The sequence below is a fragment of the Sesamum indicum genome, linkage group LG2, assembly GCF_026168435.1.
Source record: "Sesamum indicum cultivar Baizhima isolate 11 linkage group LG2, ASM2616843v1, whole genome shotgun sequence".
NCBI classification, from domain to species: domain Eukaryota; kingdom Viridiplantae; phylum Streptophyta; class Magnoliopsida; order Lamiales; family Pedaliaceae; genus Sesamum; species Sesamum indicum.
The window spans coordinates 22,922,774-22,937,475 of NC_142658.1; the positions used below are offsets into that span (position 1 = coordinate 22,922,774).

General features: G+C 38.9%; 3 protein-coding genes across 8 annotated transcripts; all 3 read left to right on the forward strand.

Moving 5' to 3' along the window:
- Nucleotides 1-3: 3 nt before the first annotated feature.
- On the forward strand, nucleotides 4-6,448 carry LOC105156791 (uncharacterized). 6 transcript variants are annotated; one of them, XM_088877769.1, is made up of 7 exons: nucleotides 4-84; nucleotides 203-1,133; nucleotides 1,275-1,374; nucleotides 1,739-1,859; nucleotides 1,965-2,693; nucleotides 3,368-5,213; nucleotides 5,773-6,448. In XM_088877769.1, the coding sequence occupies exons 2-7, from the start codon at nucleotides 938-940 to the stop codon at nucleotides 6,183-6,185; spliced, it is 3,405 nt and encodes a 1,134-aa protein (XP_088733895.1). In that variant the 5' UTR covers nucleotides 4-84; nucleotides 203-937; the 3' UTR covers nucleotides 6,186-6,448. The 6 variants fall into 6 exon arrangements, with proteins under 6 accessions (XP_088733895.1, XP_088733897.1, XP_088733898.1 ...); XM_088877771.1 differs by lacking the exon at nucleotides 4-84 and having other exon boundaries at nucleotides 95-483; nucleotides 923-1,133; XM_088877770.1 differs by lacking the exon at nucleotides 4-84 and adding an exon at nucleotides 98-116.
- Nucleotides 6,449-7,156: 708 nt separating this feature from the next.
- On the forward strand, nucleotides 7,157-9,897 carry LOC105156683 (Pentatricopeptide repeat (PPR) superfamily protein). Its single transcript, XM_011072892.3, has one exon. It carries the CDS (start codon nucleotides 7,237-7,239, stop codon nucleotides 8,845-8,847), a length of 1,611 nt encoding a protein of 536 aa, XP_011071194.1. The 5' UTR covers nucleotides 7,157-7,236; the 3' UTR covers nucleotides 8,848-9,897.
- Nucleotides 9,898-10,174: 277 nt separating this feature from the next.
- On the forward strand, nucleotides 10,175-13,350 carry LOC105156684 (uncharacterized). Its single transcript, XM_011072893.3, has 5 exons — nucleotides 10,175-10,562; nucleotides 11,464-11,620; nucleotides 12,265-12,315; nucleotides 12,489-12,581; nucleotides 12,969-13,350. Exons 1-5 carry the CDS (start codon nucleotides 10,384-10,386, stop codon nucleotides 13,044-13,046), a joined length of 558 nt encoding a protein of 185 aa, XP_011071195.1. The 5' UTR covers nucleotides 10,175-10,383; the 3' UTR covers nucleotides 13,047-13,350.
- Nucleotides 13,351-14,702: the final 1,352 nt, after the last annotated feature.

Genomic DNA, 14,702 nt, shown 5'->3' on the forward strand with positions numbered 1-14,702 from the left:
ATTGTAATTTGTAGTGCAGAAAGAAACAAAGAAAAGAAGGTTGGTGCAGAGGAAGCAACGATACAAAGAAAGAAGCATCGTGCAGTCAGTGTTAATAAATTTCCGCCATTATTACCGTAATTTATTAACATCACCGAAATTAAGCGAAGAACCTTTTTCTTTTTGCTTTCTTCTCTTTCACTTTGCTGCTGTGCCTGTGCAGTGGTGGAGGTGGAGCTGCTGCTGCTGCCTGCTGCATTTCGCTTTCTCTCTTCGTAATCTACCTCTCACGTGGACCATAATTGCGCTCTTTTGCTCCTTGTCTTTTTAGGTTTTCTGTTTTTAGGGTTCTTTCTTTCTTTCTTTCCTTTTGCTTTGGCACTTGAAAAAAATGGTTTTGAGTGTATCTAGGTGCATTCAACACCCCGCAGATCCAAACAACCAATGTGCCAATATTTTGGGAGGATTTAGGGTTTTGTGGTATAGCAGTGAGTTTTAAAGCGGGTAAGTGTGGCACGACTGTTCTTTACGTCTGATTGAACCTGTTTACAGGTTGGAGCTCCTAGAAATTTGTCTGGGGCCGAATGTGTTTAGAAATCTTTTTGGGTTCTTTTCTGTGAATTTCGGGTGCTTGGTTTTGGCACTTTGGAGAGGGAGTTGGTTTTGGGTGAGTTTTGGCCGTTAAGATGTGGTTTTTTTGAGTAGTGGAAGAGGATTGAGTGATTTTGGTGTAAGCCACTGCTATGAATGCAAATGAATGAAAGCAGAAGATTACATTTTCGTTGGGTTTAATGGAAATGTGAGGTTTTGGTTGTTCATTTTTGGTAGAGGAAGGAGGTTATAGTATTGTAAGATATCAGCTGGATCAACTTGTGTGATTATGTTGAGTTTGCAATCTGGATCATTTAAGGAATCTGATTGAGAACTTACTGGGTGAATTCAGTCAGGGTTCTCAGAAATGCCTACTTCGCCTGCAATGCGAATTTCACCTGGGAGGGAGCTAAAGGCACAGAATCACAAGAGAGGCCGTAGTCTTGAGAGCAGGATTCTCTATCAAGAGAATGAAGATGATCTTGCTCTATTCAATGAGGTGCAGAACAAAGAAAGAGAAAATTTCTTGCTTCAGTCAAATGACAACTTTGACGATATCTTCCGTAAATTCTTGCACCTCATAATATGCTACTTGATTTTGTCTAAATGTAGTTGTGGCATTTAATAAAGCATCGCACATGTCCGTGTTTTTTTTTTGTTGCCTTATTGACAAATTTGCTTTTTATCATTTATGACATTGGCAGCGACAAAATTAAGTTGCTTTTCCGATTATAAGTCCATTCCTGCTCGAGGAGAGAGTAGAGACCTGCTCAAAGAAGAGGGAGATAAAAGTGACTACGATTGGTTGGTTATTTCCCCTTCTTATGTAATATTGCTTAATATATGTTATTCATTTTTCTAGAATGTATTTCAGATCTGTTATCCTTTTCACAACTCACAGGAGAGATCAAAAGAGGATTGATAAACTAGCTTTGAGGAATTATTTATGTTTTCACATAAACTCAGCATCTGTTTTCTGTTTGTGTACTTAGTCATGGCTGGCTGCACAAAGTTATATATGCTGCCATCGTTAAAGTTGTGATTAAAACTAATATAATGTGGATAATTGCTCGCTTGCAAGTTCATACTTTTAGTAGTTTCTTGCTGTATGTATAGCTTGACTATAGTTTGATACTGGCCCGAGTTTATACGATTTATCTGATTACAGGTTGATAACTCCACCAGAAACTCCTCTTTTTGCTTCTCTTGACGATGAGGCACCACCAGGAAATCTTGCCCCCAGAGGCAGGCCCAGGAGTCAACCTGTTTCAATCTCACGGTCACCAACGGTAATCATAAAAGACAAGAAGCTTAATGCACATGAATCATTCATGCTGTGCTAGTCCATATTTGTCTATTTCTGAAACTATTTTTATATGTATGTTCATCTTTAGATGGAGAAGGGTTACAGAAGTGGTAGAGGTAGTGCAAGTCCTCATCGGCTTAGCCCCTCCCCAGGGTCCAGCAACAGTACATCGCAATCAAGAAGCAGGCCGTTTTCAGCCACTCATTCAAGTCCTCCTCCTACTCTGCAGCATCCTTCTCCATCAAGGAGGCTATCCACCCCACCAAGTAAACCAATACCTGTTCCAAGGTCTAGTACTCCAACACCTAAGAGGATGACCACTAGTTCTGCTGGTACTACAACCCCATCGAGGGTACGAGGTACCTCCCCTGTTAAAACAAGTCGCAGGAACTCTGCTTCACCAAAAATAAGAGCATGGCAATCTGACATTCCTGGCTTTTCCTTGGAGGCACCCCCTAATCTTCGTACATCACTGGCTGATAGACCAGCATCGTATGTGAGAGGTTCCTCCCCAGCATCCAGAAATGGCTCCAGATATGGCAGGAAATCAATGTCTCCAACTGCTTCTACGTGTGTCAGTTCATCACATAGTCATGAAGGCGATCCATTTAGTTCCCACAGAAAAGGTTCGGTCGCGTCATCTGGTGATAATGATGTAGACTCGCTACAATTGACTCCTGTCAGCAGCTTGGACCTATCAGCTTCAAGAAGCACAGCTCCTAACCCTAGCAACAGTACTATGAGCTTCTCCAAGAAGCCAATGAAAATTTTGTCTAGTGCTGCTCCTAAAAGATCCTTTGATGTGGTCCGGCAAATGGTAAGGAACTTTCTCTTTTTAGTTGTGTATATGTTTTTTGATGACCCTTTTCACCTTCTTGTTGTAACTATCTATACTTATTCCTTCTGGTTTCAACATGTGATTTCCTACCATTTCTAGTCTACTGAATGATTTAGCTATATCAACTAGACCTTCTCTTTCCTGACTTTTTTGTTGAATGTGCTTGCCCATGTATTTATAAGCATCCTGTCATTTATTCATGCATGGACATCTCTCTTGTTCCAGTTATTTTGGAAGTGAAACGTGATGGATTATCATTATATATTAATATTTTTCCACAAGTTGGTGTAACTTTTTCAGTAGCTTTATTTGGTTTGTCTGCTAAATCCAAATGTACATTTGGAAATATCTCTTTCTATTCTCTTTTGCTGAGAGTAGTCATCCAACCTGTCATAAAAGTTGTATACACCAGGTTAGCCATCAAACTGTAGGTAGATTTTTTCTGTTTGGTTGTGAATACATTAATCATACACTATAATGAATTCAAGATCCTCACAATCTATTTCTTCCATTCTTATGGTTCAGTTATTCCATTTATGCACTTCATGATATGATATAATTTTGTCCTGATGCATTTACTTACTCCAGTACTTTTTCATGAGTAATTTGACCAAACTATTCATTGTGATGTTTCCCCAACTATCCATGTTCAGGATCGCAAGGCTCCTCAGAATATGTTTAGGCCTCTGCTCTCCAGTGTCCCCAGTTCGGCATTCCATGTAGGAAAAGCAAGTGCTAGTCAACATTCTCTAACATCCAGAAATTCTTCAGTCGCAAACAGCAGTAATGCTAGTTTTGGTCAAGCAACAAGTGGAGCCCATGACAGTGTAGGAAGTGAGCAAAACCACGTGGATGCGATCAGTGGCCATGTGGAGGGACATTATCCTGATGGGCATGATGAAGTGTTTGTCATGCAGCAGGCTGATGCATTAAGTGAATATGTTGAGGACAGGATTGTGGAGGACATGTTTGGTGGTCAGGGTGGTGAAATTGATGGTCCATCTGTAGTTGGTTCTCCATTTGTTATTGCTGATAGCTGCAACAACATAGATGCTGCCACAGGTGGGGACAGGGCTGTCATAGTATTGGACAGGAAACATGATTCTACAGATATTGATGGCACTCCAGATACGGTAATATGCTTTAAATGCGGTATCATGTTTTATTCGGCTGACGTGGTGACGGAAGGAAACTTACGACTTTGTCTGGACTGCAAAAGTTTGGAAATAAATTCAAATATAACCAATCCACTGAATATAGTGATGTTTGGTGAGAAAAATACAGGGGACTCTGTTCAGATTCTGGACCACGGATCACTAGAGGTTTTGGAGCCACCTGCATCAATTAAGGAGTCACTACAAGTTACTTGTACTGGTGAAACAGGGAGAACTCATCCTGACAAAGTTGCCAGTGAGAGTCAACATTCATATAGTGACTCGAGCCAGAATCTTTCAGTAGCAGTGATTGAAGAAGAGGATCTTACTTTTGCAACTCCGCAAGTGATTAAGGAACTGATGGATGGTGACACTGGTTATCAGCAGCTGCAGCATGCTGCAGTCAGTTCAAATTTGGAGGCTGATGTTTCAGAAGGTGCAGGTATATCTTTGCTGCTGAAGAGATCAAGTAGCATCAAAGGACATATTGTACAAAGCAGGAGTTTTACAGCAAGTTACACCAGCTATGATGATTTCTCCTACGCTAGAGACAGTGTAAATAGCATCAGAAGCTCCATTGAGCATAGCAGTGCATCTGTGTCGTCTTCTGTTGATCTGGGGTCTTCCAGGCAAACAGATATCTGGAATCATGGGCAATCAAGTGGCCAGAAATCTGATATGGAGTATAATAGATGTGAAATGCTTTTGAAGCACAAACGCTCTGGCTCATCCTTGTCTGGTGCGTCTAGTCATGCTTTTGTGGTCCCAAGTATCTCACAAAGTTGTCATGAAGATAGCCTTGAGGTAATTGCTGCTGACATCAATAAGGAAGTTCGGGGTGACACAGATCCTTGTGGACTGGCCTCTGAATGGACAGAAGCAGAAAGTACATGCACTGCTATTGAAAGCAACACTATCCTTAAATCTGAGGCTGAACAATCAAGCCATTTGATGAATGCCCATTCAGGAGATACTCCAATGCTGTCAGTTTTAATATCTGAAGAGCCTGCATCACATGAGAATGGTCATGACTTTATAAACAATTCTGGTAATTCAATGCATGCTGAAAGTTCATCTTCCCATTCCCAGACTTCTATTCAAGAGGAAGATGCCACACCAAGTTCATGCGCTGACAGGGTGGATGTAGCAGGAGTTCCTAACCTAAGCTCTTTGGATGCAATATCAGAAATGGAAATAGAAAATGCTGATGTTATATCTGCTGATTCATATTCTGATGTTGAATCTGCTAATTCAAAAAGCGGCATGACCGAATTGCACCACAATAATGCTGTAACAGCAACTGTTGAAGAAGACGACATCTTACATCCAGCACATGATGTCCATGGTATGTGCATATCGGATTCTGAATGTTGTCTGGTGCTTTTGTTTCCTTCCTGTTTCTTTATGCTTGAGCATCTTATTTCTTAAGTAATATTGCTGAACGAAAAGGGTGTAAAGCATCAAAAGAGACTAATCTTTATTTAAACTGGAGCCTCAGGAAAAAGAAGGATAAATGAATAAAGTTTTCTTTTCTCTTTCTCAGCCATCAGCCTGCCCTAGTTTCTGTGAAAATTTGGTGTAGTAGCAAGTATCAGCCAGCAATTCATCTATCTTACCTTTTTGCTCAGCTCCAAATCAAGGAACATTTGAGATTTCCATTCATTACTTTGTGTACCTTTAATTTGATGACTACTCTAGTCAATGGACCTGTTATTTCAATGCTTAAGGCTTTCCGCATGTGAAGTTCATGTACTAATGTCATTTGGTCTCCATGCAGAATTATATAAAAATTAAAAATATTACAGAAACCCCATGTTATTTCGCTCTTAGTTAATCTGCAATGAATGGATTTGACTACTTTATTCTACCTTCTGTTTTGATTACACTATTTGTTTTAATCACAGAAGAATCAAGGATTCTGTTGGAAGACATGGGTGCAACAAAGGCTAGAAGCCTGACCCTAGAAGAAGCAACAGATGCAATCCTTTTCTGCCGCTCCATAGCCCACAATCTTGCATATGAAGCTGCAGATATAGCCATAGATAATGAGAACTTGCAGGTGGAAGTTCTGCGACCAACAGTACCATTTGTCAGCAAATCCAACTCTCAGATAAGGGATATGCGATCAAGAAATGTGGGAAAACGTAGTTCCAAGTCCCAGAAAGCTCAACAAAAGAGACTGGAAATGGAAACAAAACCTCCTCCCTGCTCCGAAACCAAGCAGAAGTCGAGTCCTCGAATCATTGGGCCTCCTAATAACGGTGAGAGCATGAAGCCTCCGAAGCTGGAGTCCAAGTGTAACTGCGTAATCATGTAGCTCACACAGGCAATTCTGATGCTTCTCGTGGAAAATCGTATTTCTGAGACTATTTGCAGGAGACGGATTCTGTGTGTGTGTATTATATTTGGTGACTGTTTGGATAAGTGCCAAAATGGTTTTGGTTGGTTCGAATTGTTTGTGTAAGAAATATATCTTCTTAGAGACTCTCTTTTGTAAAGTTCTAATTCTCTTATAAGGCTAATAATAATGGAAGGCAATTTGAGGTTTCTGACTACTCCAGTTGCCCATATTTCTTGTTAGTCTTTGGTCTTGTTGCTGTTCCTTGATAAAGAGCAAGTGTACATTCTTTCATTCTGGTACTACTGGAGTGCATTCATTTCAGGCTAAGATTCTTGATCATTGTAATTGTGGCAGCCTGGTTTTAGTTAGGAATTACTTGTACATTGCTCATCATTAGTATTATTATTATTGCTTTTGAAACCATTACCATTGTACTGAAAATGCCCTTTTCCTTCATATGTTTTGATGAAGTAAAGTAAGATGTTTTCAAGATGCATTATTGACTGCAATTTTATTTGTTTATAACTATACAAATGTCAGGGTCGAATCTTTGTTAAAAATACCTCATTTTTGAGTCTTGATATAATTATATTTTGATGTGATATGATGAATTATATATAAATGATCGTAATTGTCTGAAATTTTGACTTTTGTAAATTGCTAAGAGTTATTTAGACGTTATGATTGTATGAAGACTCAGATTATATTAACCTAAAAGAAAAGGGTAAATTACATTTATATTCTTTAGAATATGTAATCATTATAAAAAAACTCCTTGTTTGATAAAAAAGTTGCATTCACACTCTTCAAATTTTACCCCGTTTTACATTCACTTTCGTTGAGTTTGTTCCATTTTACATTTATGTCCTCCGGTAGCGTTCCGACTTTTGATAAATTACTAATGTCAACTTCCAATTTTGCCCTTATGGGCCTTCAAATTGTTTGCCGGGGGGATTAGCATGGAAACGCGAGAGCGAGACAGTATATAAAGCACTCATCATGGTCAGCAGTACACAGTACACATCACATGCTTCCCCCTTCCACCAGCCTCAACAGGCATGTACTCGCAATCCTCGACAAATGCAATAACGTCAATCACCTCAAACAACTTCAAGCCCATCTCATCGCACTAGGCCATGGCCATACCCACTTCTACGCCTTCAAGCTCATTCGGTTCTGCACTGTACGCCTCTGCAATCTTGCCTATGCACGCCGTATGTTCGACAAATTTAGCTCACCTAATATTTTTCTTTACACTGCAATTATCAATGCGTATACTTCAGTACCCGACCACGTATCGGCGGTGCTTCTTTACCGTGATATGGTTCGTGAAAACCGGTCGAAGCCGAATCATTTTATGCTTTCGATTATATTGAAGTCGTGGCCGGAGGTTTTGCCGAGTTATGGGGTAGAATTAGTGCAAACCCAGATAATGAAGTCGGGTTTTGGTGGTAACCCAGTTGTGCAGACGGCGATTTTGGACGCGTACTCCAGATATGGAGTTGATGTTGGTAGTGCGAGGAAGGTGTTCGATGAAATATCCGATAGGAATGTGGTGTCATGGACTGCGATGATTTCCGGGTACGCTAGAGCTGGGCAGGTGGGGAATGCGGTTTTGCTGTTCGAGGATATGCCTGAGGGGATTAGGGACACGCCGTTTTGGAATTCTATTATTGCAGGCTGTGCGCAGAATGGGTTGTTTTCAGAGGCTATTGAATTTTTCAGGAGGATGGTTGTTGAGGAGGGGATGGGGGCAGGAAATAAGCCAAATCAGGGTACTATCGTCTGCGTGCTTTCCGCTTTAGGTCGTGGTGGAATGTTGCAGTTTGGAAAGTGCATTCATGGGTATATATATAGGAGTGGACTTGGTTCCGATTTGTTTGTTGTGAATGGTTTGATTGACATGTACGGAAAATGTGGGAGTTTTGAAAAATCAAGAATTGTTTTTGACAAGTCTGCTGAGATAAATTTGGCATCTTGGAATTCTTTGATAAATTGTTTTGCATTGCATGGTCGAAGTTGTGATGCTATTCGTACTTTTGAAGATATGCTGCTGTGTGAGGATGAAGCAAAGCCTGATGGAGTGACATTTGTTGGTTTGTTGAATGCTTGTACTCATGGAGGAATGGTTGTGGAGGGGCGTCGTTATTTTGATATGATGATTAAGGAGTATGGTATTGAGCCTCAGATTGAACATTATGGGTGTTTGATAGATCTACTTGGCCGATCAGGACAATTTAAAGAGGCTATGGAAGTTATGAAGGGGATGAGAATTCCACCTGATGAGGTTATTTGGGGTTCATTGCTTAACGGGTGTAAGATTCATAGGCGCATGGACTTGGCTGAATTTGCAGTAAAGAAGTTGATCGATATCAACCCCAATAATGGTGGTTATAGGGCAATTCTTGCTAATTTATATGGGGAAATGGGAAAGTGGGACGAAGCACAGAAGGTAAGAAAAATATTATCTGAAGGGGATGCTTATAAAGCACCCGGTTGCAGTTGGATTGAAGTTGATAGCCAAGTTCATAATTTCTATTCAGTCGATAGATCACATCCCAAAATGGAGGAAATTTATGGAGTTTTGGAATGTCTGGTCAATACTTCAAAGCTGTCATATGCCTCCTTCCATCCATAAAAAGATGGCAGCCAGTATAATCCCCGTCCATGTCATTATATCATTGGGGGAGTGGGCTGTGCACATCTGGTTAGTCTCAGAGCTATCTATCAGTTATTAGTCCAGTACTCCACAATATGTTTGCCTTCTCTGAGATGGATGAGCTATTTTGCCATTTGAACATGTGGCATATGAAAATTTTGTTATTCACGGTGGAGGATCTCTAGAGAGGTTTCTATACACAACCAAGTTTACAAACTACAGTGAAAGCACAGAAAATTGAGATGTGTGTGTGCAGGACGACGTATGATATGGCAAAATAATTTCCAGAAGCAGCAGAAAGTTCTGATGTCTGAGTTGTGTCTAAGACACATGAATAACGGGAACTATAGTAGTTCAGGACTGTTGCATTGAACCCCCGCTGTGGGATCATACTACAGAGATTTTTGAGCACTGTTTGCAGTTTTACCCTCAGGAGCTTCTTTACTTTGGTATGGTGTAAGCTCGTAGCTCCCTCATGTGGATAATATCTGGCTGCGCATCATTGAGGCATCAACTGCAAGGCAGCGTGTCAAAAGTAAGGAAGTTGTGCCTGCAGAAGAAATAGCAGAGGTTGTTATATATTCATTAACTGCAGTTGACAATCTGGTTTGCTTAATTTGGCTACAAGCATCAAAATGGGTAAATAATCTTTGCCCAGGAGGTATCGGGAGATTGATCTTGGGAGAACTGCCGGTTGCACACAAGAAGCCGTCAAAGATGTAAGAACAGGAGGACCATCATTTCACCTGCTCGGAAAGTTTTCCCACTTCCTCTATAGGATGCTGGTTGGTTTTGCAAAATTTGTTATGCAAATGCAACTTTCTTGTTGCAATTTAACGAGAAAAAAAAGAGAGAAACGGTTCTGCTTTCTAGAATTACATGTTCATACTGTGGATTTGCACATTGGTCATGACATCTCAGCTACTGTACAATGTGTGAAGAACAATCGATACTATTCGTTCATTTTTTTACTTAGTATCATAGCCTTAAAAGTTATATTCACCCTAAATCAATTGTCATTCTACCTTATACTCAATCTCATTAGATTATTCATTAGGTCGAGTATATTATTATTCCTAATCCATCAACCACAATAGTCTACCGATCCATCATATATAGGTGGTCTATATTAAGCGTGAAAACTGTTAAGTTCAAATTATTGTTCTGGGGCCTTGATTACTAGTTCTATTGCAATCCTAGCATATTATATAAGAATTATATAAAAGAGAATAATTATCTATATTTTTGCTATAGTTTTTCTTGGAAATCTGACAAAAAAAATTTAAAAACAAAAAACACTATGTTGACCGTTTCCTTGGCTCGCCCGCACAAAATACGCAGTAAAGCCTCCCCCTTTACTTCTGTTCCCGGATTGGTTCAGCTTTTCGTTTTCCTTCTCTTTCTTCAATCTCCAGAATTCATGATTGAAGATTGAGAAGAAAACAGTCTCTCTGAGCCCAGAAAGATAAATGTTGAGTTTAATTTAGATTGAGAAAAGAAAGATTGAAATAGAAAATGGTGATGGATGAGATGGGTGGATCGACAGTGAGGTTGCTCCACGATTCATTTCCGAATGCAACTGCAACACCGACGACCTCGTCTTCCTCTTCTCCCACTTTTGTTACGAATTACCCCTTAATATCTGCCATCCTCGCTTTTGCTATTGCCCAGTCAACTAAGTTCGTCGCTTCATGGTATACTTTTCATTCGTCCATTCATGGTGTCTGATTTGAGTTGAGGGAATCCTGGAATATTGTGATCCGAGATGATAAAGATCTTGTTTTTTGGCTTCCCTTTTGCTACTTGACACGCCTCCACTATCCATGTATGAGCAATATGCGTGAATGATGTGTGTTTTAGTTAATTCAAATGGGCTCTTGTTTTAATAAATTAACCTTGGGATTGATCTGCATTTACTGAGCTTGTTTCTGTTAAAACTTTAATTTGCACCATGTGATAATGAACCGAACTTCGTAAAATTACTCTATGCAATTTCTGAAGCTATAATGTCGCGTATGGGTTGTTCTTTCTTCTAACCAGAATTTTCTGGAGTTCGTAATAAATACTTTCTTGATGATTCCACATCTATTTCTTTAGCTTAGAGTTAGAGTAGGTGATCCTTGGTGGGTGTAAACAAGTCAAATAAAAATGCTGGTGAGTGGTGATGCTTAGATTAGGCTTTGCATGATTAGCAATTCATCTCCAAAAGTTTATTCATTTCCATATCTTCTATGTCATTCTGGATCCACTTGTTAAATGACAAAGAAAAACAGGAAGGGAAATGGAGAAGTTTTACCTCTAGTTGCTACCTTGAAGTTAGTTACTTCCAACAGGAAGAAAACACTGCTAGGATATGAACTTCGCCACAAGTATTTAGATTGTTTTCTTGCATGAAGCCCTTGAGGATTGAGATAGTGATTTAGTATGTATGTGATACTCTTGGATATTTCAAACCAAGTGTACTCGCCCGTAACACCCCCTTCCCCCAACATTCACAATACAAGCAAAATATAATGCTTTAGAAGCAACCCCATACAGATTGTGAACCTGTATTTTTATTAACTTTCAAAGTCTAATGCCATAGTAGTCCTGCAGGTATAAGGAGAAACGTTGGGATCTCAAGCAACTTGTTGGATCTGGTGGGATGCCATCATCCCATTCATCAACAGTAACTGCTCTTGCAGTGGCCGTTGGTCTGCAGGAAGGTTTCGGAGGATCACAATTTGCAATTGCATTAGTTTTGGCATTGGTGGTAGGATTCCTCCTAATATTTTCTACCCTTTGGGTCCTATAAAAAACCATTATTGCCCTGTTGTATATTTACAAATAGAGACGTTTAACTTTTTTTAATGTTCCATTAGCATGTTCTCTTTGCAGGACCTTTATTAAACATGTGACTTGAAGAACTTTAGGTTACAATTTTTGCTAGTGATTGTAGCACAGGATTGGCTTCGTTAATGTTTATTTTGTATTTACCTCTTAAATCCGCTTGCATTGCTGAAGAAGGATGATATGACACTTATAGTCCAGTTCTTGAATTACTTCAGGGAATCACAAAAGGAAAGGGAAATGTTAAGGGTTGTTTAAGGGAATTAAAGACTTACTTGATGTACAGAGGTTACTTCTTATAGGCATTCCTGAATGCAAAATCACGAGGGATCTGTCTGAAATAGTAGTTAACCAAGAATACCTGTAGAAATGCATCCTTGTGCAACAAACTTGTATAATTTTATTAGTTCATCCTGAAGTCGTTGTTTGAGTGATGACTTGTTTCCAACTAAGCCATTTGGTCTAACCGGTAAGCAGTTGCATCAGTCGTCTGGCATCATGCTTTCAGATGATTTGAGTATTAATGTTGGTTGCAGAAGATTTTCTTACATGGTTAACCTGTGGTAGGTGATGTATGATGCCACTGGAGTAAGATTACATGCTGGACGTCAAGCGGAGGTTTGTAGCTTTTATTTCTGCATGTCTGAGCAGTCAAAGTATAGTTGCGTGATCAATGAACAAGCATCTGACTAGCACCTTCTTTTAAAATTTTTATAGAATGCATATACTTACACTGATATACATTTATGAGTTGTATATTTTGGAAACATCTAACAAACTGAAAATTTCAGGTATTGAATCAAATTGTATGTGAACTTCCAGCTGAACATCCTCTTGCTGAGAGCAGACCTCTTCGTGAACTTCTCGGTCATACGCCCCCTCAGGTTCACTTTATGCTTTCCAATATGAAATATTATCAGTTTGAGGACTAATATGTACAATTAAATTGAATTTGATCCGAAAACTTAGTTTGATAATTTTCTTTATAATATTTTATGGCACTATCTTGATCCGCCAATTAATTCCCTGGAACATGTTCAGTCTCTGTTGGCAAATGCATAATGCAGACATGTTACATCTGCACTTGAAAAATTCTTCAGTTTGTCAGATGTAGTTCACGCTTATGTAGGATTCATCACTTTGCTTTTGTGCTTGTGACATCCAAAATAATTACTTGCCACACTTTGAATTCAGAGATTCTATCTACTCCTAATTTCTCGGGCTATCTACAGTAACTGGGATTGTCCTTTATATGTTTCTTTTTACTTCAGGTCGTTGCTGGTGCAATACTGGGACTGGTTATAGCAACAATTATCCGTTTCATCTGTGTCTCCGGCACTTATGCTTGATAATTCTGCATAATAACCAGTAGTATTATGATTCTTATACCTCTTATAGTCCATACCAGGATACACATTTGTCAGCTTTCCAACTTGTGTACTCTTCAAGATGGTACCGACTCACTCAAGTCGCATAATCTACTGGATAAATCTTCTACGTGTACGTTTGAGGATAGATTAGCTTAAAGGCACATTTTTTTTATTTTCAATGTTATGGAACTGTAAATAGCAACACTGGCTCTAGTGGGAAAGACACAATATTCAGGACTGACCACAAGTGCAATATACAACAGGAGACACTCTCTTTGAGTCATCGTTCCCAGTAGTTTTATCTCATTTTGGTTTTTTGAATGTCCGTTCTCTCTTTTCTTTTCTTGTGTCACCATCCATATGTTCTTTGCTATTTGTCGCAGAGGCGGCTTTACGCCTTCATCCCTGAATCAAGGGTATATAGTTTAGGTTTATTATAAAGAAATATTGCATTTTTAAAAATTTATACTGTCGTCCGACAATCATATTTTATATAGATTCTCTCTCAAACTTGAGCGATTATTGAGTAATTTATCATAGAAAGCATGATTTCAGAGCGTGTCAGTATGATTTTTCTCAAAATTAGAAAATGTATTCAAATTTCAGGAAAATGTCTTTAATTATTCATTTACCTTTTCACTTATGAACATGGGAATATGTTTACTGAATCAGCCATAAGGAGCTATCCTTTTCACAAGTTGTGGGGCTCTGATTCTCGAATGGACAGACGCGCAACATGGAGTTCCCCTGAATTACTACTATATCCAAAAATTTTAATTCAAAATCGAATTCGATCATATTTGAATTAATTATCTGACAAATACGATACACTATCTAATCTGATTTAGTTAAGAAATTTTCCTAATTTAATTGCTATACACACTGTTTTAGCGCTATTATGTGTCTTAATGGTAGTTGACACATTCTCCTTGATCAAGGAGAACAAAAATAATTGATCTACACTCTCACATGAAAACAAACACAAAAAATGGTGAAGATCTTTGGATGCATATGCCAATGCACATGGCTTCCTAACGAGCACTAAATGGCAATGCCAAACTAGCAATTTTGCACATGCTGTTCTAATAAATTAATCTTTGATAATTTGATCTATCTCCATTAACGTATGTTTATGTCACTGCAGTTAAAAAGTGTCACAAGATCCGTCCCCGATCTGCACTAATTTTCTCGTCAACTTTTGAAAAGTTCCTATTACATATTCTTTTCATAAATAAAGGTACATTTTATGTGATACTTCTATAAATCTACGGGAAAAAAAAAAATAATATAATATGATTCAAACTCAAGCAAAGTTAAAAAGAAATGTTCCATTATGGACCTTTTTCTTGATTGCTGACTGATGGAGAAGTTGGGTCCTCATTAAGGGAAGTACAATATGGCCAAGAAATGAGTCATCTATCACCCATCAAATTCTTACCATGTTGTACTAGTACCACATAGTACATGCATCTTAGTTTCTTTTCCATCCTGTCCATGTGAAATACTATGCAAAATAATACCGCTCTATTTCATTAATCAACTCGCTCTGCTTATTTCGATAATGTTCAAAACTCGTAACATTCAAATGACACATAGCGATTTAATCACTAGACCAGCGTGCTCTTAGTCCGACAT